This window comes from Rhineura floridana, chromosome 11 (genome assembly GCF_030035675.1).
Source record: "Rhineura floridana isolate rRhiFlo1 chromosome 11, rRhiFlo1.hap2, whole genome shotgun sequence".
Lineage (NCBI taxonomy): Eukaryota > Metazoa > Chordata > Lepidosauria > Squamata > Rhineuridae > Rhineura > Rhineura floridana.
In genome coordinates, this window is record NC_084490.1 from 8,761,324 (window position 1) to 8,787,461 (window position 26,138).

At 45.9% G+C, this 26,138-nt stretch overlaps 1 protein-coding gene and 1 non-coding gene across 7 annotated transcripts in view; one reads left to right on the forward strand and one right to left on the reverse strand.

Annotated features, from left to right (window-relative positions):
- The window catches only part of PFAS (phosphoribosylformylglycinamidine synthase), a 36,993-nt gene extending 11,056 nt beyond the window's left edge, over positions 1-25,937 (reverse strand). The window contains exons 1-20 of one of the 6 annotated variants that reach the window (XM_061589008.1): positions 25,676-25,937; positions 22,947-23,066; positions 18,304-18,451; positions 18,025-18,160; positions 17,040-17,145; positions 15,549-15,735; positions 14,357-14,462; positions 12,054-12,194; positions 11,544-11,668; positions 10,765-10,893; positions 10,082-10,213; positions 9,498-9,626; positions 8,939-9,012; positions 8,555-8,711; positions 6,211-6,272; positions 5,560-5,721; positions 3,828-3,953; positions 2,460-2,591; positions 2,114-2,344; positions 1,351-1,531 (exon numbers count right to left, since the gene is read on the reverse strand). In XM_061589008.1, the coding sequence (XP_061444992.1) occupies positions 1,351-1,531; positions 2,114-2,344; positions 2,460-2,591; positions 3,828-3,953; positions 5,560-5,721; positions 6,211-6,272; positions 8,555-8,711; positions 8,939-9,012; positions 9,498-9,626; positions 10,082-10,213; positions 10,765-10,893; positions 11,544-11,668; positions 12,054-12,194; positions 14,357-14,462; positions 15,549-15,735; positions 17,040-17,145; positions 18,025-18,160; positions 18,304-18,442 (2,455 nt within the window). In that variant the 5' untranslated portion in view covers positions 18,443-18,451; positions 22,947-23,066; positions 25,676-25,937. The other 5 variants (XM_061589007.1, XM_061589004.1, XM_061589005.1 and 2 more) reach the window with 5 other exon arrangements.
- TRNAQ-CUG (transfer RNA glutamine (anticodon CUG)) lies at positions 21,409-21,480 on the forward strand. The gene has a single exon. It is a non-coding gene; the product is annotated as a tRNA-Gln (tRNA).
- Positions 25,938-26,138: the final 201 nt, after the last annotated feature.

Genomic DNA, 26,138 nt, shown 5'->3' on the forward strand with positions numbered 1-26,138 from the left:
ACAAAAGGACAAGAACTCTTCTCAGTTATTAACTTGCTCCCCTTTCATGATGATTGGCTCATATATAGGGACCTGGCTGGGACCTGCTCTCAAAAAAGTAAAGGATCTGTTATCCCCCACGATCCTGGACAAAAACATCCCTGAATTCTTCCTCTTCCTCTCCCCATCCCAAGAACCAGAAGTCAAGCAGGCACACCAGATTTTTCCTGAGTCAGGCTGACAAGGTGGAGCTGCGGGAGAACTTACTGGCGCCTCTTAACTCCTGTGCTTTGGACAGAACATCCCATTTGTCCAAGGAATGGGGAGCTCTATTTCCTTGGAGACTCGTCAAAGGTTGAGCCTGACCTTAAAATCACTCACTCACTCACACACTCACACACACAGAGGTGTTCTTAAAGACTTTGGTCACATCCACAGCATACATTTAAAGCACATGACTTTCCCCAAAGAATCCTTGGAACAGTAGTTTTTTAAGGGTACTAGAAATTGTAGGATTTATCTGTGAAGGATAAACTACAGTTCCCGGGACTGTTTGGGGAAAGCCATGTGCTTTAAAGGTGTGTTAAATACTCTTTAAATGTATAGTGTGGATGTGACCAGTGTTTTATTGCTCTGAGGTTTTTCCTATGTTTATTTTCAAATTCAGCGGAAAAGGGATAATAAATGTGTACATGTACGCAACAGACAGCTTCAAAAGGCAAGAAAAATATTTAAAATGTATAATATATACAAAATAGTCTCTCACAACTGTGTGTGTGTGTACACACACAGACATACACCACTCTCTCTCTCTAGACAGACTTAGGCCACATTCACACTGTACATTTATTCCACTATTATTCCACTTTAAACAGTCATGGTTTCCCCCAAAGAATCCTGGAAAGTGTAGTTTGTGAAGGGTGCTGAGAGTTGCTAGGAGACCCCTATTATCCTCACACAGCTACAATTACCCCAGTAGTTTAACAGTCAGTCCTCCTTCGTAGAGAACTCTGGGAATTGCTGGCCTGCAAGGGGACTATGGCTTTCCTAACAACTCTCAGTATCCTTCACAAACTACACTTCCCAGAATTCTTTGGGGGAAACCATGACTATTTAAAATGGAATAATAGTGGAATAAATGTAGTGTGAATGTGGCCTTATTCTGCACATATATATTGCCAGATACCCTCTCAGGAAAAAAAATCCTTAAAAGGGTGGGGTGGAACTGAAAATACAAAAAAACCCACACTTTTCCCTGCAAATAGTGACTAAACAAGCCTCAGATTATCAGATAAAACAACCCCGCCTCCTAACTTGAGGCGAGAATTCTGAGGCAGCCACATTTCCAGCACAAGCTCTTCCATTCCTCACCAGGTGCTTTAACGGTCTCCTTGCCGACACGGGCCGCCATGCTGAGGGAATCCTTGCCTCCGTCCACAGCCACGCCCAGTTCACCCATCACGGAGCACATGGCCCTGCAGGCCTCTGCCAAGGCTGCCCCTTCGCCTGGCAACTTAGCTGCCCACATCCAGTTCCCGCTGCACTTCACATCCTGCAAGGACACAAAAATTGCCCCCCATGGAGGTCAGGCAACAATGGAAAGCAGCAAGATAGCCATAAAACTAACTTCTAATTTAAACACACCGTCCAGTGGAGGCACGTTAAGATCACATCCACACCATACATTTAAAGTACATGGCTTCCCCCAAATAATCCTGGGAACTGTCGTTTGTTAAAGTAGCTGCGAACTGTAGCTCTGCAGGGAAGAAATTACAGTTCCCAGCCTTCTTTGGAGGAAGCCACATGCTTGAAATGTATGGTGCGGATGTGACCTAAGAAAGGATATGAGAAACCACAGCCTCTACATCAGGGATGGAGAATCTCAGGACCAGGGGCCAAATGTGGCCCTCCAAGCCTCCAAAGAAAGCCCTTGGAACTTAGAAGGTTTTTGGAGAGTGGAAAGCAAGCCACACTCGCTCAGCCTTGTCTACCTCACAGGGTTCTTGTGAGGATAAATTGGGGGAGGAGGGAACTATATAAACCTTAAGCTCCTTGGAGGAAAGCTGGGATATTAAGGTCATAAATACATTAAATAGGAAATTCTGTGTGTGTCAGGATATTGGGAGTGCCTCACCTTAAGGCCAGTGACACGCGCAAAGACCAGATTGGTGAGGGCCTCTGCCACAGCCAATCGGGCACCAGCTGCAGGGTCGATGAGCCCTTTGATAGGCTGCTCCCCAAGGGCTGTGGCTCCTCCCACTGTCTCAAAGGGGGAGAGGGCCACCACAGCAACGTCCGCCAGTGGGGTGTGGAGGGGACCCACACACTGTTGCTGGGCCACCAGGCCTGTCACTGAACGATCAACCTGCACCGGGAGTAAAAGGAAGAGAAGACAATCAAATCAGGAGACAAGTCAATGGATATTTATTTTTAAATGGTGTGAAAGCACTCCGGTAAGCAAATCTGATCCAGAAAGTTACCTTATTTGTCAGGTAACGTTTACTAGCCACGGCTGGTAGCCTCAACACACGCTGGAGGGCATCCACCACACTAAGGTCGTGAGGAATATCCAGAGGCCTAAGGGCTTGATGGATGTGATTCAAAACAAATTCCTGGTTGGTGGGAATTATTATTATTACTATTATTTATTACACTTATTCATTGCTTCCCACAAGAAAAAGTCTCAAAGCAATTTACCAATCCATACAATACTAAACAGCTTGAGAATGCATTTTAAAAACCAACTTCACAGAAAAAAACACAACAGAACAACATTCCTCAAAATGTTAATCCAACAATAAGGGTATAAAAAGGGAAAATCCCACCCCACTGAAAGAATTAACGACAATGAACACAGAATATTATTAGCCAAGCACAAAACATTGTTGTTGTTAATTAATTAATTCACTGATTGATTGATTGATTGATTAATTAAATTTATATCCCACCCTTCCTCTCAGTAGGAGCCCAGGGCAGCAAAAATACTGTAAAACACCTTTAAAAAGGGACTTTAAAATATATTAAAACAAAGTATCTTTAAAAACATCTTTAAAAACATCTTTAAACAAAACTTTAAAAACATTGTAAAAAGCAATTCCAACACACACACAGACTGTCTGTGTCTTTTTGGCGCCTACTGAAGACCTTCCTCTTTCAACAAGCCTTTGAAGTAGAGATCTTATCCCAAAGATCTCTACTTAAAAGGCTTGTTGAAAGAGGAAGGTCTTCAGTAGGCGCCAAAAAGATAACAGAGATGGTGCCTAATATTTAAGGGGAAGGAATTCCAAAGGGTAGACACCACAACACTAAAGATCCGTTTCCTATGTTGTGCAGAACAGACCTCCTGATACGATGGTATCTGCAGGACGCCCTCATCTGCAGAGCACAGTGATTGACTGGATGTAAGAGTTAAGGATGGGGGGAAATCTTGCAAGTCCCCAGCTACAGGCGAAAGAAATACAACCCAGAAAAAGGTTTATTCCCTCTGCAATGAGACGGTGGTTTGTGATTTCTTTTGTGAGTCCAAGAAACAGATCTACTACTGTTAGATGTACTACAGCGGTGGGGAAGCTAGTGGCCCTCCAGATGTCATTGGACGCCAACTCCCATCAACCCCCAGCCAGCATAGCCAATGGCCAGGGATGATGGGAACTGTGGTCCAACACCTGGAGGGCTACAGCTTACCCACCCTTGAACTACTGGGTCGACCAGCCCAACTTCTTTACCCCTCTGCAAGGCATTCCACACTTTTAAGCATCCTCAGTAAATGTTTTAACAAGACTTTTCTTTTGAGTGGTAGGAGGGATCTTTTAGTCAGGGGAAGAAGACAACATGCACCCACTTCATACCTTGGGCGGCATCTTCCCAAGAACCCATTCCAGCATCAAGTTCACAGGAGTAACTCTTCCTGCAATTTCTGCCTTCTCCAGCTCAGTGTTGCTTGCGGGAACTTCTGTGTCGTCAATGAGCACGATCTGTCGAGAGGAAGAAGGAGTCACTTTTATAGACCACCCCTTCCAAAACTATTTCAGCAGATCTCCTTCCCAATTCATTCATTCCCCCTTTGCCTCTATTCTCCCACACTCTGCTTCAATGTTGGCACTCAACCTAAATCTTCCCCAATATCCTAGACCCTGAGCGACTGCCACCCCATGAGCAGAAAACTTACCATCATAGCAAATCTATTTATATTTACACACACAGGTGTGCACATGCACACACACAGTATTCTAAGAATTGTAGGTACTCCCCCTGCAAAAAAAACCACCTCCCCCAAAAGTCCCAAATGTATCTTAAGAGGGAAGCAAGTTTCCTAGTAATAGTGTGCAGAACATAACATTGTATTACACTAAAAATCACACTTCTATCACAGATGCCTCTATTAAATCCAGGTTCTGTCTCAAGGGAAACTAAAAATGTTGAAACATCCTATTTATGTCCCACCTATGGAAATCAAGGCAACATACAAAAGATCCCACCTGATCTCCTGTCTGGGCATGGACCAGCAAGATCACTCTGCCCCAAGACCTTTACACTGAGCATCCAAAGAGCAGTTTCATTTTTAGTGGCACTGAAAACTCTCTAAAATGAATTTTGGTGGGGATACTGTTGTTGTTTAAAAACTCCCCATCTGTTTGTATTATCTCAGATTATTATTAAGTCAACACAGAAACCTATGTAAATAAAGTTTTGTGAAAAACTACTTAAAAATGAGTGGTGGGGGTGTGGTTTTCCCCTTCTTCAGAAATTAAAACATGCCAGAGGTTTTGGATTTTTCCTACCTATGCTTATAGACAAACTATAACTGGGAAAATATTGTTATAGTTTGTCTACAAGCATCAGTGCAAAAACACTGTCTTTCTAACTTGTCTGGAAGATGCTTAACACCCTAATATATCATCTTCCTCTAAGAGAGGAAGAGTTATTTACAGAAATTCTGCACACACACAAAATTATTCTCCCTGGCCTGGAAATACTGGCTTTTTCTCTAGAATGAGATAGTTGCTGCATTTGGACATAACAATAAGCATAATGGTATATCATGATGGGAATGAATTTGGGGCTCACACACTCTCCTTCCCCTCTCTTCTTTAGTTGTGGCCGCAAGGAGATTGGAAGCTTTCAATTCCGTTTTGTGTTAACCGCAGTTTGTCATTACATCCAAAGATGAACAAACTGTGAGTTAATCTAAACCATAGTTTACTGAAACAAGCCAACGTCAAACCTTGGGTAATGAAGATGTTTGCTTCAACAAACCAGTTAAGATGAACCACAGTTCAGGATTTGGACATAACATTAAACTGTGTTATTAAAAAATGGAAATGAAAGCTTCCAAGCTCCCCTTCACCAGAGAATGAGACTGGAGGGAGGAAATGAATGACCCCAAGGCTCGATGCTGCGGTGAGTCCCCACAACTGTAGCTTATAGTTATGTCCAAATACCACCAGTATTTTCTGGACAGTCCTATACAAAACAAGAAAGTCCCTTCACCCATTCTCTTATTTCTTGTACATTTGCTTTCCTGACCCAGTCCCCTGCTCCCAACCCTAGTTATTTGCGTTTCCCCCCTTCCCATCATACCCGTCCATCGCCTGTAATCTTGCCTACGAAGTCGACAGGGCACCTCTCCCGGCGGGCCAGGCGGCGCAGGAAGTCTGCATGGCGAGGGCGTAGCAAGAGGGCATTTGATTCTTGGTACTCAGCTCCCCAGATCTCCAGGACACTCAGCGTAGGATCTCCCAGCTGGGAGAAAAGAAAAACCAGAGAGAAAAATGAGCATCAAAGAATTGACAGGGGGATGGAAAGCGTGCCACAGAGCACCCCTCTATCCTCCACCCAGGCAAGTAAGAAGTATTGTCAGAGTTTATTTATTTATTATTTGATTTATATTCTGCCCTTCCTCCCAGCAGGAGCCCAGAGTTCAACGAACCACTCCAGCCAGGCAGAAACACTCAAGTAGGGTGGTAAGCCAGGCCGGTGAGGGGTGTGGCTGGGGAGAGTCCCAAGGGCCAGGAAGGCTGCCTCTGGCACCCAAGCCTGAGACCTCCCGCCCCGGCATGAAATATTATCTGGGATTTTACAGGGTTGTCTGAAAAATGGGTTTGTTTTTAAATCTACTGCCCCCTGCACTGCGCAATAAGTAGATGACAAAAGGCTGGAGGCCAGAAGGCAGAAAAGATACCAGAGGCCACAGTTTACTGTTTGTAGGGAAGTCATTAATGGGACACCGACCTGGAAGCGGCTGGCGTAGATCGCGGCCCCGGCTGGCTCACTCAGCTCCTTAAGCACATTCCCTAAACAGAGAGGAGCATGTTTTGAAGACCTCGCGTACACCCCCAAGCCCTTGCAGGAAGCAACTACCGTATATTCCGGCGTATAAGATGACTTTTTAACCCAGGAAAATCTTCTCAAAAGTTGGGGGTCGTCTTATACGCCCAGTCGTCTTATACGCCGGAATATATGGTACTATAACTTTCCCAAAGGCTCTATTACGACGAAGAGCATCTGTCATCATTTTCACACAGGCAGTTCATAACTGGCCAGTTGGCTCAGCTGGTTAGAGGATGATGCTAACAAAACCAAGGTTGCGGGTCCATTCCCTGTACAGGCCAAGAGTGCCTTGGAGGGGGAGCATAACTCTGTGGTGGAGCCTCTGCTTTGCATGCAGAAGGTCCCAGGTTTAATTCCTGCCATCTCCAGGCAGGGCTGGAAGAGACCCCTGCCTAAAACCCTGCAGGGCGACTGCCAGTCAGTGTGGGCAGTACTGAGTGAGATGGGCCAACGCTCAGACTTTGCATAAAGCAGTTTCCTACATTCCTAACATGACCCCTCCCTTAGACATCCAAGTGAAAGTGACCATCTCCCACTCGGCCCTTGGAAACGGAGGAGACAGTTTATATTTATTTATTTATTTAGAACATTTCTATCCCACCCTTCAACCCTATCATAGGCACACACATATATATAGGGGAGTGGTACTAAAGGGACTAAAAAAGCAAAAAGTTAAAATAAAAACCATAAAAACAGTCTCAGGCTCTCCCATCAGTGCCTCCCAAAGGCTCTCCGGAACAAGATGGTTTTCAGAAGTAGGGAATTCCAAAGCTTGGGGGCCACAACTAAAAGGCTCTCTCCCATGTGCCTGTCAGTCTAACATCTTTCATTTCCAGGCACGCAGAGCAGACCAGAGGTAGATGATCTTAAATCCCAGCCAGGTACATATGGGCATAAGCAGTCCCTCAGATACACTGGTTCAAGGCCGTTTCAGGCTTTACAGGTTAAAACCAGCACATTGAATTGGGCCCGGAAAGAAATTGGGAGCCAGTGGAGTCGATAAAGCACAGGGGTGATACACTCCCTGCGCTGTGCTCCACTTAACATTCTGGCTGCTGCATTTTGAACCAACTGTGATTTCCGAAATGTTTTCAAAGGCAGCCCCACATAGAGTGCGTTACAGTAGTCAAGTCTCGATGTCACCAATGCATGTGTCACTGTGGCCAACTCAACTGCTTCCAGGAACGGACACAGCTGGTAGTCAACAGCAGCCATTCCTCCTCCCAGCCAGCGTCTCATGTCCAAAGACTACCTCTTCTTCCTCCTGCACCCAGGCAACAAAATCATTTTTTTTCATGAAGGCACATTTGCACTGGGAAAGATTACGGCTGCTTAGTTAACCTAACAGTTTCTTTATAACAACGTCCAAAGCGGGCACAGGATTCCTGGTCTCGTTTTAGACTTGCGAAAATAGGCTAGGCTGAGACAGAGGGGCTTGTCCCAAGACCATCCCGGAAGAAACATAAAATGAGATTGCTGGATCAGGCCAAAGGCCCATTTAGTTCAGCATCCTGTTCTCACAGTGGCCAACAAGACACTCATTATAGGAATCCCATAAGTAGGACCTGAGCGCAGCAACGCTCTTCCCCTTGAGATACCTGGCAGCTGGAATTCAGAAGCATACTGCCTCCGACTGAGGAGGTAGAACCTAGCCACTGTGGCTAGTAGCAAGCTTTGTAGTCAAGTGGGATATGCGGAAATAGAGGAAGCCATCTTCTGCCGAGTGAGATCTTTGGCCTATTTAGGCTAATGCTGTCTGTACCACTGGTCTTCAACCTTGGGTCCCCAGATGTTGTTGAACTACAAGCCCCATCATCCCCAGACAGCATGGTCAATAGTCAGGGATGATGGGAGTTGTAGTCCATCAACATATGGGATCCAAGGTTGTAGAACAGTGGCGTACACTCTCTGGTGGCTGCTCTTCAAGGTTTCAGGCAGGGTTCTCTCCCACGCCTATGTAGAGATGCAGGGGCGTTGAACCTGAGACCTTCTGCATACAAAGACGGTGCTTAACCGCTGAGCTATGATCCCTCCCTAGGCCTTCCAAACATCATAACAGAAAGCACTGCTCAACCACATTCAACCACTGCTCTTTATCTCAACAGCTTTCCTTCCCCATGAGAGTCAAGTGCTCTTGAGCTGTACCATGGGGCCTAAATCAAGCCACTTCGAAAAACAAAAACAAGGAAGAACATGTTGCTCAGTCTACAGCCACATTCCCCAAAGCCTTGTTGGAGCCCCTCACCATTGCCTCCAGCCCCCTGATCGTGCAGGCTGCAGATGGGATTGCCTTCTCCACTCTCCACACAGCCCCGCAACACCCGATTCATCTTCTGCTCCATCTCGGCATCGCCACGTTGCACCGCCCCAAAATCGAGCTCGCTGGCATTGTCGCCTTGCACCTGCACACACAGGACATATTTACAGAAGTGAAGGGCTTCGCGGAGGAAAGTGGTGGCTTTGTCAGTGAGAGGCAAATTGCCAGTCTGGGAGAGGGCTGAGACCAGTCCAATAGGCATGGTAACCTTTCCGCCTTGTCCAGGCAAGAACCTTCACCTTAAGATTTTGAAAGAGATACACCACCTTCTCCTCCAAAAAGGTGAGGAGCAGAGAGCATCCCCCTAATTACCTGGATGGAGGAAGCAGCTCCTCCACCAACACCAATTCGATAGACAGGGCCTCCAACCTTCACTACATCCATACCTAAGGATGGAAATCGAAAGTTGCAATTGTACAGTAAAAAAAAAAAATCCGATATGTGATCCAAATTCAACATTCTGAGAATCTCAGCTTTGATTTTTTTTTTTAAAAAAAGAAGGGTCTATTCCTCATGGCTCCTTAGGAGCACATGGACGTTTGGTAAAATATCAGAAAAGCAAGTGGAGGATGGGTTGGGATTTCCACCAGACCAGGTGCTTCAGCGCCTCTTTATTCTCCCTGTGATCAGCAGCAATAGCAGACTATATTTTTGCAACATAAGCAAACCTTACTAGAGCTGTCACTTATCAAATCTTAGTGAATTCATCATTTCAGTATGTCAGTCAACAGATCCATCACTTGCATGAACAAAAGCTTTAGCTCAGAAGCAAAAGAATAGGGGGGAAAGGCATACGTTTTAGATGATGATCCACGCATGCATCATAGCAGGCATCATTTTCAAGGCAGCTAAAATAAATAATAAAGATTACCAGGCTGTGGAGCCTCTTTACGGACATGCACATCTTCCATCGCCCCAATGCCACCACTGAACATGATAGGCTTAATCCACTCGTGCCGCTCCCCATCTGCCAGGCGCAGCCCAAAAGAGCGTGCAAACCCTGTGCCAAGGAATTATTATTATTACATTTCTATTCCACCTTTTCTCCATGGAGATACAAACATGGCTGTCCCCCTCCCAATTTTATCTTCACAACAACCCCATGAGGTAGGTTAGGCTGAGAGACAGCAACTGGCCCAAGGTCACCCAATGAGCTTCATGGCCAAGCAGGATTCAAACCCTGGTCTCCCAGGTCCTAGTCTGACACACTAACCACTACACCACACTGGTCTCCAATATAGGAACATATAGGTGACTGATGCTGACAATCCCGTTTCTCACATTTCCAAAGACACACCCTTCCTGTTTCTCTCCCCCTTTGTCTGCTCTGTTGCTTTAGCTGCTGTTCAAGAATGCCACAGTTTCAAAGAGAAAAGCAAATAAATAGGGAATCTGATGTCAAATTTGAATTTTGCAAAATTCGAGCGCATCCCTCATCCACACTGCAAGTCTCACCTGCCAACACAGGTTCTCCAAATTTGTTGCCATAGTCTGAAGCACCATCACTAGCTCCAATGGCTACTTCCACAGGCCGGGCAAAGTTGTCAGGATATGGCAGGGATGGATCCTCCCAGGGTAACGAGTAACCTGCAGACAGGAATGGGAAAAGCACAGGACAGATTTCTCCCATAGCTGGGACAGCTTCCACACACATTGTTGCATGTACTTTGCTGTCTAGGACTTGGGCACATACATGTCTTCTTAAGAGGGGCTCCTGGTCAGGCTCAAGAGACTGTTACATGACATAGCCTTCTCTGTGTATGTTTTGCAGGATGCAAGCCATAAGATTTCAGATCTGCATCTTGAGAAATCTCAGCTTTCAATTAAAAAAAGTCTCTAGTCCTCAAGGGTTAAGGAGACAGCCTTGAAAACCTGCAGGTGAACACTACGTGAAGTCAGAACACTTCCAATGACTGGAAAGTGAAACTTTCATGCTTTGGCCTCCCTCTGTAGCTAGCAGTAGCTATGCAAATGCTCTTGATTGATGCAATTTATTCAGCAAATTCTGCCTTCTCTTGGCAAACAAGAGGGATTTCTTCCCTGGCCTGTGGTAAACACAAGCCTACCTGGATGGAAGGAAGGAAGCAAGGAAAAAAACATGATCTTCAATACGTTGGGCCCAAGCCACTGCTACTAACCTGGGATAAGCAGATTGCCAAAGCTATAGCCAGCTGTGCCAGCGATCACGTGGGCTCCACGGCCTGTGCACTGCACGTCCCGGATCCGCCCGCCAGTCCCTGTGGTGGCACCGCTGAAGGGGGCAACCCCTGCAAAGGAGAGTTTAAAAGCAATGGTACCAGCACACCGATACACCCCCTCTACACATTATCCAAGCAGGTTATTATCTCCACCTATACAAGGGAGCAGGAAGTTTGTTTGAGATTGTAGCGGTCAGTGGAACGGGTACCAGTGTTTACCTGACCTCCCACTATCAGCATCACTGCAGCTTAGCAGGAGAGAGGAGGAGGGGGGACAAGGTGGTGGCAAGGTCAGTGCAGTGCAAACGCACAGGCAAGGGCATTGGGATTGGCTCCACTGGTGGATTTTTGAAGGGATATTTATCAAGACCTTTTGTGGGTGCTATAGGAAGCACTGGCAACATGTATGTATGAATGTACACACACATACACACACACACACAACATAAGGAGCTACCTTATACTGTGTCAGAAAAACTGCACCCAGTATAGTCTAGCCCAGTGTTCTTCATCCTTGGGTCCACTGACCATCTGTGGATGACGGGAGTTGTAGTCCAACAACATCTGGGGACCCAAGGATGAAGAACACTGGCCTACTCTGACTGGCAGCTTTGCTTCATGGTCTCAGACAGGACTCCTTCCCAAGGTGTTTAAGATGCGCTGGAAAGGCATCTCTCTCTCCCAACCTTGGCCCGTGTACCCTTTCCCATCTCACTCACCAGTGGGGAAGTTGTGGGTCTCGGCTGTGAAAATGACATGCCGAGTAGAAGTCCGCTTCTCGAAGGGGCTGGCGCGAGATGGGTCGCTGGGCCACAGTGAAAGGACCTCCCTACCCTGGATCGCACTGTGGTGGAAACAGAACACACACACACACGTACACTCAACTCAGCCCAAGAAGCCACGTGACCACCAAGAACCTTAACAAAGGGATGGACTCCCAACTCGCATCATCAGTAGCCAACGTGACCAAAAGTCACCGATGATGGGAGTTGGACTCCGACGAGATCAGGAAGGTGGAACCTGTGGCCCTGTAGATGATATTGGACTCCAACTCCCATCAGCCTCAGCCAGCAGGGCCAATGGTCAGGGATGATGGGAGCTGTGGTCCAACAACATCTAGAGAGTCACACATTCTCCATCCCTGCTGCTACATCAACCTAATGCCTTCCCCAGAGGCTGCCATTTTGGAACCCACCCACTCCTCTCTCCAGTCCTCAGGGCACACCCACCTGCTGTTGTCGCAGAATTTGATGACGTTGTTCGGGTTGCTCCGTTCCTGAGTCTTCATGATGGACTCAAACAGTGACTCCTTGAGCTCCTGCCCGTCTACCAGGAGGCGCCCCTTAAAAAACCAGTGCCGGCTGTGTTCACTGTGGGGAGCACATGATGGGAACGAGAGGCAGATTTAGGAAGGCAAGAAGCTGCCTTCGACCAGGTCAGGCTATTTGCCCACCCGCTCTGACCGGCAGCAGCTTTCCAGGATCTGAGGCACTGAAAGGTATTCCATTCTACCAGTTCTTAAGTGTCTTTCTTTAGTGATAGGGATTGAACCTGTGGCTTTCTGCAATCCAAAATGCACGCTACGTTTGAGCCACGCCCTTACAATCTGCTGTGATCAGTTTTATTTTGTTCTACCTTTCACCATATGCTGCCTTAAGCTCTGGAAAGCTGGCTAAGAATATGATGCTCATGAATTAATTAGCTAATTAATTGTGACAAGGGGGATATGGCCCTCAGCAAAAACTCCAAGTTGGTGGAACTACCCCAAAGTACACAAGGAAGAGTCTGAGGCGAACTTTCCCTTAGGCTGCAATTTACTCAGAGAGAAGCTCCATTGGGTTAAATGGGACCTACTCCCAAGTATGTGTGTATTGGATTGCAGCCTTAGGACTGGGTCCCGGGCTCAGCTGGGCTATGCCGGCAGAAGGCCCTCATCCAGGCTCAGCCACGGCAGAGCCGGCATCCATCTAGCTCATCTGGGGGTCCGCTGGGGTGCCCCAGCCCAGCAGAGGGGAGCTGGTGGAAGCAGGCAGAAGGCCTGAAAAAGGGGAGTTCCGGGGGCATGTCGGAGGAGGGGGCCAAGGAGGGGAAACTTAGGCCACATCCAACTCATGTTCGGAGCACTCCTGCAGGTCCCAATCCAGGCAGAAGTTGTTGTTGTTATACGCCTTCAAGTTGTTTTCGACTTATGGCAACCCTATGAATCAGCAACTTCCAAGAGCATTTGTCGTGAACCACCCTGTTCAGATCTTGTAAATTCAGGTCTGTGGCTTCCTTTGTGGAATCAATCCATCTCTTGTTTGGCCTTCCTCTTTTTCTACTCCCTTCTGTTTTTCCCAGCATTATGGTCTTTTCTAGTGAATCATGTCTTCTCAGTATGCGTCCAAAGTATGATAACCTCAGTTGCATCATTTTAGCTTCTAGTGACAGTTCCGGTTTAATCTGTTCTAGCACCCAATTATTTGTCTTTTTCACAGTCCATGGTATGCGCAAAGCTCTCCTCCAACACCACATTTCTAATGAGTTAATTTTTCTCTTATCCGCTTTTTTCACTGTCCAACTCTCACATCCATACATAGAGATGGGAATACCATGGTCTGAATGATCCTGACTTTAGTGTTCAGTGATACATCTTTGCATTTGAGGATCTTTTCTAGTTCTCTCATAGCTGCCCTCCCCAGTCCTAGCCTTCTTCTGATTTCTTGACTATTGTCTCCATTTTGGTTAATGACTGCAACAAGATATTGATAATCCTTGACAAGTTCAATATCCTCATTATCAACGTTGAAGTTACACAAATCTTCTGTTGTCATTACTTTAGTCTTCTTAACATTTAGCTGTAGTCTATGTTTATCGGCTATGTTTACATAGTAGGATATTATTTTAGCTCTCTCTCCTCTCTGTTACATGACCATTTCCACACCCTACTGATGTACCTGCAGTCTCCATGGCTCTATTATAAATGCATTACACTTACTATACTGCAATGAACTACACTGTGTGCATTTTTTCCTGCCAGTAGAGCTATTGTTCTATTGAACTCTGCTACTCAGCACACTCTGGTTGAAAGAATGGCAGCCCCAATGAGGGGCCCTATAGGAGTTCAGTAAGGCAATGACCCTGCTATGTTCAAGGACAAAAAAAATACCCTTACTAGATCAAACCAAGGCCATGCTAGTTCCAGATGCCCATGAGAAGCCCTCAAGCAGGACATGAGCTACAACAGCCTCACCTGCTATCATTCGCCATCAACTGGTATTCACCAGGAGGTAGCAGAGGGTCATCCAAAATCTATCTATTTTAAAATTTATTTATGGAGAATTTTTGGGCCCAAAAGACTCCACCCCCAGCCAAGGCAACTTACAACTGAAAAACTTTAACTTTGTAAAAACTTTATACGTGGTCATCACTAAGGCATGATGAGAATCTGAAGAACCTGTTGCCATAAGATAGTGGCCCCATCCCTTGATCCCCAAGCAGGGAGACTTCTCCCAGTTACCCTCTCCTCTGTACCCCATAGCAAAGCAGGCACCTGTTTGACTGAGCTAGATCAAAGCATTCCACGCTGGTAGGATTTCTCCCAAGTTTCTTGAAGAGGTCAGTGTAGAAATCCAGATCCCAGGAATCAAAAGCCAGACCTACAAAGTGGAGAAACATGTTTAATTTATCCTTTCATTCTCTTACATACACACACACACCATCCAAATCATTCACAGAGAATATTATCCCTCATAACCAAGGGGAACGAAGAGGAACAGAATTCTACTTTCAGGGACAGGGGCAGAACACTCTAGGATTATGGCCAACATAGCTTTATCTGATCCTTTAAGACCACAAGACAGAATCCCTCTAGATCCAAATGGATCTTTGCAACTCAGTTTTAAGGAGAAAACAAAGGATCTTATTTATTAAAGCTGTGTTCATACAGAGGTCTCAAACATGCTCCAGGTTAGTTTGGAAGACTTCATCTAAAGGCCTCTGAGCTGAGCCACGTGATCAGCAGAATCACATAGTGCAGCTATTACAGGATCGTGCCACTTGAACACTTCCTCCATTTCAAAAAACATCTTTCTATATTAAAAAAAAAACTAACCGGGGACGGGGGGAATGAGTTAAGACCCTTTTCCCTGACATGTTGGCGTTCAGTGGAACAAAATGTTTGTTTCTAAACGCAAGAGACACCGTAACAAAATGAAACTTCCTGCTCAGGGTCCAGCTAGCCATTCCCTCCACACAGGCCATTCCATTCCCTGCATTTTGGTAGTTCCACATCCACACTCAACTGATCCTTGATATTCTGTTTTTACTGGGCATGTTCTATCCTCATTGGAGTGTTTGGAAGAGGGAAACTGCCCTCATGGGAAATTTAATTTTTTTTTTGTTCTTCTGCAAATCACAGGGTTCCCTCAATCAGACTGGTACCTCCCCTCTGCTTTCTCAATGGCTCCATCTCTGTTGGCACTTGCTAGCCGAGTTTGCTGTTAGAAGGAGCAATGGAAGCGTTCAAGCATGCAAGTTGTCACTGAATTGGTACAGGGCCACAAGAACCGCGTCACAGGATTTTGCTGACAGCGCAGCTCAGATAAGACGATCATGATGGACCCCTCTTCCATGTCTTATTATGATCCTTCTAGCGGATACATTCTACCGCTCTCTGACACCACTGTCACTCAAGCTGCTGGCCATCCCTATCCGCCTCTTCCTTTTTCTCCACCAATCCATACCGAGCTGGTTGTTGGCCTTGACCAGAGCAGGTCTCCCTTCCCCTAGAATATCAACATGGAACACAGGCTCAGGGTGTGTTTCTATAGTGAAGCTGCTGATGGGTTCTGGGTAACACTGTTCAGTCATCCGGTCATGCAGCGTAGATACTAGGGAGGCCTCCTGGGATGCTGTTGGGCACTGGCCACACTGAAAGACAAAGATGTGGAAGCCATCAGGCTAAACATTTCTAAAGCCACATGGGGTTCTAGTGCATGTAGCGGTGTAGTAAATCTACAGGGTTGCATTTAAGAAAAGTGTTCCTTTGTCCCATCCAGCTTGGGATTTGGCACCCGAGACTACTAAGTTTGTTCAATATGAACAAACTGGACCTGCAACAAAATGTTGCAGCATACCCCCCCCCCAGTAGCAGTGTTCCTGCTTAGGGCACTATCAGTCATGCTCTGCACCAGCAGGCAAAGGCATGATTCCACATCTGGGTGATATTTCTTCCACTTCTAAGGGGAGAGAGGTGCTGATAGTGCCCTAAGCAGGAACACTGTTTTCTAACTTTCTAACTTTCAAAGGCTCCAGTCTTAGGAGTCCTGTCAGGGTTTTCAGCACACCACATGCACAGAGAAAAGAAAGAGAGCCAGTATGATGTAGTGGTTAAGAGTGATGGACCAGGACCTGGGACACCAGCTTCAAATCCCCACTCAGCTGCGAAGCTCACTGGGTGACTTTAGGCCAGTCACTGTCTTTTAGGTCGTATCCACACCATACATTTAAAGCACTACCATACTACCTTGAACAGCCATGGAGAATCCAAGGGACTGCAGTTGGTTGAGGGTGCTGACCTCACAGAGCTACCATTAGCAGCACCCTTAACAAACTGCAGTTCCCAAGATTCTCCATGACTGTTCCAAGTGGTACAAGAGTGCTTTAAATGTCAGACATGGATGCGACCTTAGCCTAACTGACCTCACAGGGTTGTTGTGAAGATAAAACAGAGAGAAGGAGAACCATGTATGCCACCTTGAGCTCCTTGGAGGAAAAGTGGGATAAAAATGTAGTAGTAGTAGCAGTGGTAGTAATAGTAGTAATAATAATAATAATGCCAGTAGAAACATGGCAGCACCCATGGTGGCAATTTAATTGTACATATAGAGAGTCATAATGATAAAAAGTTCAAGAGCCTTAGACCTAGACAAGCCATAGGAGACAGGTGCATGGAGCTAGCTACTTCATGCCAAGGCAGTTCTACCAGCGAGAAAAACCGTAGCTCAGGGGTAGAGCATCTGCCTTGCATGCAGAAGGTCCCAGGTTCAATCCCCAGCATCTCCAGGTAGGGCTGGGAGAGAACCCTGTCTGAAATCCTGGGGAGCTGCTGCCAATCAGCGTAGACATTACTGAGCTAGATGGACCCACGGTCTCACTCGGTATGAGGCAGCTTCCTATCTTCCTATGAGAAGTTTAGTGGCTTCACAGGAAGAGAAGGAAAGACACACACTCACCTTGAAGAGGTATCGATGGGAACATTCAATCCGGTCAATCTTTTCCAGTCTAGCTGCCCAGCACACTGACACCGCATTTGTGGAAGCTGCAGTTGAGAAGTTCAACCTACAAATACAAAAAGTTCTTTTTTAAAAAAACCTGTTCCTTTCTTTGCCTGACCTATTCCCACCTTGCCTGGTAGGGCAAAGCCCTGACTAACTCCGGCTCCCACGGCTGCTTCTGCTTCTTAGGATGCCTTGAGACCATCAGAGTGGGGGTATTGTTTAGGGGCTGTTGGCTGGGCTCAAGCTTAAGTTTAGGGGATGCATTATGTCTGCTGCTATCTAAGCTTATGTTCTTGTAGTTTTATTGTTAGACCTTATTATGAATTATCAGTGGACTGCTCAATTTTAATGTACATTTATTAATCTGTGATGTTTTCATTATGAGCATGGTTTCCTATGGAAAGGTGACATAAGAATAAACAACAATTATGGTTAGTGGTGTTAATTAGCAGTTGCAGACAAAGGCTTTCATATAAAATTTGATTCACCTGTAAACAAGCCCAGACCCTTTCAGCTATCATGTCTACTCCATAGTCTCTCTGTTGTGATCAGGCACCAGGACTGGGCTCCCCTTTCTACCAATTTGCTCCAATTCCCATCCTGCTTCTCAATAACTATAGTTTGCCCCAACATCCAAATCAACAAAACCATAGTTTGTATCCAAACAAGAACTGAAAATCATGATTTCCAAACAAGAGTTTCCAATTCTGGTTTGGGGGCAAACTATGGTTTTGAGTAGCTTTTCCCCATTCAGATGTCACAGCTAACTATGGTTACCACAAACCAGAAAATGGAGGAAATTGCAGCACACAAGCCTAAGACCTGTTCATGACTTGGCTGTAACATTTGAAACTAATTTATACGCACATTGCCTCTTTCTCTTGAGCCATTCCAGTATAGGATGTGGGCAAAGTAGTTCTTCCTCATCAGCTGGACTTACCGGGGGCCGATCTCTATCAGCAGATCGGAAGGAGATGGGCTAAGGAAAGACTTGGTTGCAATGTCACCGTCTTCGAAGGGGCAACCAAAGATCCACAACAGCATCTCAGTTTCCTGGGAGTTTGGGGGTGTTTCTCCTGGCAAAACCAGAAGGGAGGGGAAATGTAGCCATAGTTACCCATAATGCAACAGGGCAGTTACCCAACATACAACGGGCTCTACGACAAGTAGAGATGCGCAGTCCGGTGCCAAGCTACTAGGCCCGGTTCTATGTCTGTACCTGTCCAGTTCACATTGAAGCACAATTCCTTCTGTATCGCCAGGATGTCATTGCCCAAGACACCTTGGGCTGAGCGCAGAAGTCTGCTGAGACCACTGTCTGCCTCGCTGGGTCGCTGGTAGTAGTGTAGGACCACCATGGCGGAGTCCTGCAGAGGAAAGAAAGGATGCCAGCTGCAGGTGACTACTTAAGACGGTGTTTGGTAAAGGTTCTTCTGTTTGCCAGTTTTTTGGGGAAAGGGCAGTAGCTCAATGGGAGAGCATCTGCTTCGCATGCAGAAGATTCAGCCCCCAGCATCTCCAGGTACAGCTCGGAAAGACCCCCATACAAAATCCTGGAGAGCCACTGCCAGTCAGTGTAGACAATACTGAGCTAGATGGATCCATTGTTTGACACAATCTAAGGCAGCTTCCTCTGCTGGTCTGCCTGGGACATGTAGTTCTAGCACTAAGACATGAAAAGAAAAGGAAGGATGCCACAGGAAAGGGACTCGCGGCAGGCAAAAGATCACAGTAACAGAGGAAGGAGGGACTGCAAGGTGTTGCCTAGGCCAAGGACTCAATGCACGTCAGGGCGGGAGAGCTGGTGTCCCTCCAGATGTTGCTGGACTCCAAGCCCCAGCTATAATAGCCAATGGCCAGGGATGATGGTGTAGTCCAGGGGTGGGAGACCTTTGGCCCTCTAGGTGTTGCTGAACTACAACTCCCATCAGCCCCAGCAAGCATGGCTAATGGCCAGGGATGATTGGAGTTGTAGTTCAACAACATCTGTTGAGCCAAAGGTTCCCCATGCCTGCTGTAGTCAAACAACATCTGGTGGGCCACAGCTTCCGGTTGTCTGCCTGCCAATGGTTTAAGTGATTTGGCAACAGGAAATACAGTTGGCTGAATCAACCCTAGAGATGCCCCCAACCCTTTCTCCCAGTCCCTCCCCACCCCACAATCCACCTTGCTCTAGTCAAAGAGCCGTGAAATATGTTCCAGGGTCCTGGGACAGCAAAGGGCAGCTGGCTAGAGCAATAATCCGACAGATAAAGAGCAAACAGGGTCAGTGCCCTCCAAATCACACTTCTTGCTTCATCCTCCGAGTAAAAGGCCTAGGGAACGTCGCCCAATTCTTCCCCTCACAAATCGCAAGTTTCAGGGCAGACATGCTGCTATGTTTCCAAGACTGTGCATGTCCCGCAGCTTCCTGCTGAGACACTATGTAACTTTTCATAGCGCAAATATTCCAGGTTTATTTTTGGTCCCACTTTTGTTGCAAGAGCGCCCCTCCAGAAGGCAATAACGGGAAAACATTGAGGAAACATCACAGAACAACTAATAAAGCAGAATAAGGTGTGAACAGGTCAAGTATGAAACTACCATTAATGCACTATTCTTGTGTCAATGTCATGTTGCAAAAACAAACAAGAGTCTAGAGGAGCCCTTACCCTTTTTAAACAGGAGCACATGATAAATATCTGTATTTGCAAGTGTGCTTGACTATGTGCATGATTGCAGAGGTACATGTGCTACAAGGCCAGAACTGGCTGCAGCACTGTGCTTCTTCACGTGTACATGCTCAGTGTTTGGCTACTGCAACATCCAGTGACAACTTGCATGTGTAAAATGGGTCGTCGCAGATAAAACACTGCATAGAGAATTTTCCTTATCACCTCAAAGCACAATGCTTTGCAACAGAGTCAGTTCATACATTCACCTGCTGATCTTCACATACACACACGTGTGTGTGAATCAGACCACCCGAGCCAACATACGCACAGGCAGTGCCAAAAGATATATTTGTTGCTGCGTAATATGAAAGTGTAGCCTCAAGAAAAATCAGCTGCATGTTACAGGGTTGAGCAGTGTGCACAATGTGTCGAGGTGGCAAAATAGCCAAAACATTGTTTGTATATTAATGCTGAATACAGCTGTCTCTTTGCATGTACACAGCTGTGTGAAAGAGCGTACATGTGTAGATTCGTGAAATAACTGAGGGCTCTTCTCTCCTTTTAAGTAAGTGGTGTTTTGATTTGATCCCATGCTGCCCTCTCGCCTCTCTGCTAGCAGACATTTTTTCCAAGTGGGACAAATGTTCTTTCTGACACGGATGTGAAAATTAACACACGAAGGAGCAAACACAATACAAAAATCGGGAGGACCTTGAAGAGGAATTGTTGTAGAAATTTCCGTGGACTAGAGTCCACTTCCTCAGCTATCACGAAGGGCACTGGATCTAAACCCTACGAAATGGAAAATCGCCAAAACCCTCTCTCACCACCCCCTAACGTTCCCAGCGGTCTGGGGTTCGAATCTTAAGCAAAACTTGCTACCTCCGCGGATCGTAGAGTGGAAGAAACTCCAGCGCCTTAAGAATCTCCCCTTATTCGGGCTCCCTCCCTAATTCGGGCTTCATGCACGCTGGATGTCGCCAGGGGTCCATCTTCCCACCCGTGAGCTCGAGTTGCTACCTGTTGATCTTGCAGGCTGCTTTTCGTTTCTCTCTCCAAGTCCCACAGCAGCGTGATCTACCCGGCTGGCCCTTGATCACGGGGCAGAAGAGACAGGAACGCGCCTATGTTCCCTGGCAGAGAGTTTCGTGCACGCTGGCCCCTGAGTGGGAGGAAGGAAGAGGGGGACGTCCCGCTGGAGGGGGCGGGGAAGAGACGGTTCAAGGCAGCGCCCTTCCCATTGGCTGCTCCTCTTCCTCCCTTAAACTTCCCTCCCTCCCGGCCTTGAATGGAGGCACGTGGGCGCGGTGCAAACTTTGTAGCCGGAGGGGTGGTGGGGCGGGCATAAAAAGGTAAGGCAGGAATCCTTACCCCCCCCCAGGTTTTCTTCTTCATACTGTTTCTGCATAGAAGGTAACGCCTTCTCTTCCTAGACATTCTGCCTCCCAAACGCGCTCTCTCTCACGTAGTTTTGGGAGCAGCGCCAGGAAAAGAACCCAGGAGTTCTAGCTCATTCCCTCACCCCTGCCCCGCTCAGAGGCAGAACTCTTTTACCTCTCGTGCCCCGTTGAGCAGACTCAGAAACTTGGGTCTCTTTTTCCTCGAATCGTGTTTCTGACGGTTACTGAGGCAGGTGTTAATCCACTTCTACGAAATGGGTTCTTATGCACGGTTCCATGGTGTAATGGTTAGCACTTTGGACTCTGAATCCAGCGATCCGAGTTCAAATCTCGGTGGAACCTAGTCTTTTGGTGGTGGTGGGGAAGGGTTGCAGGCAGTTCAGGGGCAAAACATGTGGTTCCCTAGCAGAATGGGTCACGATCGATCTTTAGAGTTTTTGTTTTTAAAAGGATCCAGGGTGTGAAAGGCCCCAGAGGGCTGCTGCCAGCCAGTGTAAGCTGCATATGGTTAGATGGGCAAATAGTTGGATGTGGTATAAGGCGATTTTTTATGTTCCTGGAGATACAAACTAGCAGCATTCTTAAAAGTTACTAACTAGCAGGGACACTCTGTGTGTGTGTCTCTCTGGTTAGTCCATGGGCTGCAGCTGAATCAAAGTACCCAAACTTTCATTAAACAGTAGTCATAATTTAAATGAATATATCAAGTGGTTAAGGTGTTGGATACGACCTGGGAGACCAGGGTTCAAATTCCCACACAGCTATGAAGCTCACTGGGTGATCTTGGGCCAGTCACTGCCTCTCAGCCTCTGAGGGAGGCAATGGTAACCCCCCTCTGAATACGGCTTAACGTGAAAACCCTATTCATAGGGTCGCCATAAGTCGGAATCGACTTGAAAGCAGTCCATTTCCATTTTCATCAAATATATGCATATCCTTAAAATAATCAGGGCTTTGCTTACAACGGAGATAAACATTACTAATAAAATAAATATGTGTGTGCATATATGAAGGTGACATTAGAAGATACATTTAGGACTCTCCAGTCTTCATATCACCACGAAAATTTACCGGAGGAAGAGCTCAAACAAAAGAAACATTCCAAAATCCATATTAGGACAACTGCTTTATTAGGCCAACTAAATGGTGGGTTAGTTACCCCATGTCGGCAAATTTCGGTTGGGCAATTAAAGTTGACTTGGGGCTCTTGCACAAAAACATTGTTGATCCATTTAAATTTTAGTTATCAGCTGTTTTAATTGTCTTAAATATGTTTTAGTTACTTGTTTTTAACTTTTATTGATAATTTTGATGATATTTGTAAAACAGAGGTCTTTACATTCAAGCTGTATATAAATTGTGATAAATAATAAATAAGTCTAAGTGCACAATGGCAACTGGATCAGCTCCATGCTTGTTGATGGTTTCAAGGGCGGCTTACCCTTGCAGAAGGCATGTTGGTTTTGCTTCAGCAAGACTTCTTCTGTATGCTTAGTAATTTTATATTTGACAATGTTTTCCACCAGGTTTCCTGGGACAGAAGCCTTCTTGCTTCTAATAGCTTCTTTGACTTTTTGTTAACCACACAAATATCCTCTTGGCTTTGCTGGCACCTTCCTCAATCTGTTACACATTCTATCTGAGCTTCTAATATTGTGGTTTTAAACAACTCCCAAGCATTTTCAACAACATTTACATCTTGCACCAGGTCCTGGGCACAACTTAAGCCCAGGATTGCCGTCCCTCTGGTCAGTTCCATGACCAACTGTTCCAGGGCACAGTAATTTCAGGTATCTAGAAATTTTTACCTCTTTCTTGTGACTGGAAGACACATGTCCATGTGATGGTAGATGAAGTCACCTATTACTATAGCATTTCCTCTTTTGGATGCCTCCCTCCTTGATCTCGTTCTCCATCTCAAGATCTCCCTGCACATTTTGAGAAGGGAAATGATAGCACATCCCCAGCACTAAATTGCTGTTAGGCCCCACTATCAACACCCACAAAAATTCTGTTGAGGAGTCTGCTGCTTTGGAGATGTTTAGCCTGTTGGACCATGTCCTCTTTGACATACAGAGCAAAACCACGTCCAGAACATCCTTTCCTGTCATTCTTGAGTGTTTCTGTCTAGAGAAATCTGTGTCCCACTAGTTCTCTTCATCCCACCAGACATTTTTATGCCTGCTATATCAATGTTCTCCTCTGAGCATATAAGCACTTGTATACAATGTCTCTTCCAGTGCCTTTGGCACTTATGCTTTAGCCAATGATGCTTTGTAATAGCACATTAGCTATTTATTTATTTATTTATTACATTTGTATACCGCCCCATAGCTGAAGCTCTCTGGGTGGTTTACAACAATTAAAACATTAAAAACAAATATACAAATTTAAAAACACATTTAAAAGCCAATTAATACACATGCTAAAATGCCTGGGATAAGAGGAAAGTCTTGACCTGGCGCCCAAAAGATAAGTGTTGGCGCCAGGCACACCTCATCAGACATCATTCCATAATTTGGGGGCCACCACTGAGAAGGCCCTCTCCCTTGTCGCCATCCTCTGAGCTTCTCTCAGAGTAGGCACCCAGAGGAGGCCCTTTGATGTTGAGCATAGTGTACGGGTGGGTTCATGTCAGGAGAGGCACTCCATCAGGTATTGTTAGCTATGGATAATAGCACATTAGCTATGGATTTATTCTGCTTTAGTCTGTGATGCTTCCCCAATACTGCCACATTACTGCTGACTAGAGGGGCTATAGTACAACAAAAGAAGAGTAAACTAGAACATTTAGGTATTTAAAAGTTACAGGATTTCAGCAGGAAATTACAAGAGGGGATCCCGGAAATTACAGGCCAGTTAGCTTAACTTATGTCCCTGGAAAACTGGTAGAAAGTATTATTAAAGCTAGATTAACTAAGCACATAGAAGAACAAGCCTTGCTGAAGCAGAGCCAGCATGGCTTCTGCAAGGGAAAGTCCTGTCTCAGTAACCTATTAGAATTCTTTGAGAGTGTCAACAAGCATATAGATAGAGGTGATCCAGTGGACATAGTGTACTTAGACTTTCAAAAAGCGTTTGACAAGGTACCTCACCAAAGACTTCTGAGGAAGCTTAGCAGTCATGGAATAAGAGGAGAGGTCCTCTTGTGGATAAGGAATTGGTTAAGAAGCAGAAAGCAGAGAGTAGCAATAAACGGACAGTTCTCCCAATGGAGGGCTGTAGAAAGTGGAGTCCCTCAAGGATCGGTATTGGGACCTGTACTTTTCAACTTGTTCATTAATGACCTAGAATTAGGAGTGAGCAGTGAAGTGGTCAAGTTTGCTGACGACACTAAATTGTTCAGGGTTGTTAAAACAAAAAGGGATTGCGAAGAGCTCCCAAAAGACCTCTCCAAACTGAGTGAATGGGCGGAAAAATGGCAAATGCAATTCAATATAAACAAGTGTAAAATTATGCATATTGGAGCAAAAAATCTTAATTTCACATATACGCTCATGGGGTCTGAACTGGCGGTGACCGACCAGGAGAGAGACCTCGGGGTTGTAGTGGACAGCACAATGAAAATGTCGACCCAGTGTGCGGCAGCTGTGAAAAAGGCAAATTCCATGCTAGTGATAATTAGGAAAGGTATTGAAAATAAAACAGCCGATATCATAATGCCGTTGTATAAATCTATGGTGCGGCCGCATTTGGAATACTGTGTACAGTTCTGGTCTCCTCATCTCAAAAAGGATATTATAGAGTTGGAAAAGGTTCAGAAGAGGGCAACCAGAATGATCAAGGGGATGGAGCGACTCCCTTACAAGGAAAGGTTGCAGCATTTGGGGCTTTTTAGTTTAGAGAAAAGGCGGGTCACAGGAGACATGATAGAAGTGTATAAAATTATGCATGGCATTGAAAAAGTGGATAGAGAAAAGTTCTTCTCCCTCTCTCATAATACTAGAACTCGTGGACCTTCAAAGAAGCTGAATGTTGGAAGATTCAGGACAGACAAAAGGAAGTACTTCTTTACTCAGCGCATAGTTAAACTATGGAATTTGCTCCCACAAGATGCAGTAATGGCCGCCAGCTTGGATGGCTTTAAAAGAAGATTAGACCAATTCATGGAGGACAGGGCTATCAATGGCTACTAGCCGTGATGGCTGTGCTCTGCCACCCTAGTCAGAGGCAGCATGCTTCTGAAAACCAGTTGCCGGAAGCCTCAGGAGGGGAGAGTGTTCTTGCACTTGGGTCCTGCTTGCGGGCTTCCCCCAGGCACCTGGTTGGCCACTGTGAGAACAGGATGCTGGACTAGATGGGCCACTGGCCTGATGCAGCAGGCTCTTCTTATGTTCTTACGTTCTTATACAGTGAAGCAATATGACTGCCCCAAAACCTTTGCAGGTGCAAAGAGTGTTGAAAGTGGGATGGTGTATGTCCACCCTAATGGCATCATGAGCATAAATCATTATGAATACACAATGAAAACAGCATCTCTGGAGGGGCCCTGAACCATTGCTTTAATTAAACAGTTAAATAAATGAGTGTCACTTACCCTCTAGTCGCTCACCTTAATGCTTTGTTAGCTGGAATTCCCTGTAGCTCATTTAATTGGCTTCCCTCTCTGTTGTTGTTGTTGTCATGTGCCTCCAAGTCAACTACGACTTATGGCGACCCTATGAATCAGCGATCTCCAAGCGCATCTGTCATGAACCACCCTGTTCAGGTCTTGTAAGTTCAAGTCTGTGGCTTCCTTTATATATGCACAGGTTGTACAGATGTGCCAGCTGAGGCCAAAGTTCAGATCTGAGCCAGAGCATGTATTTCAACATCCAGTCACAGAGGCACTTCTTGCTCCCAGCTGCATCATGATCAGGTTTAAACTAGTTTAAACGAGACTCAAACTTACTTAGCAAAGTTAATTGGCATTGGAATAATTTGATTGCTTTTACCATTGCAGTGTTCAGTGACCCTCCTGGTGGATCAGGATCAGGCCACTAGGGATGGAAAGATATGTC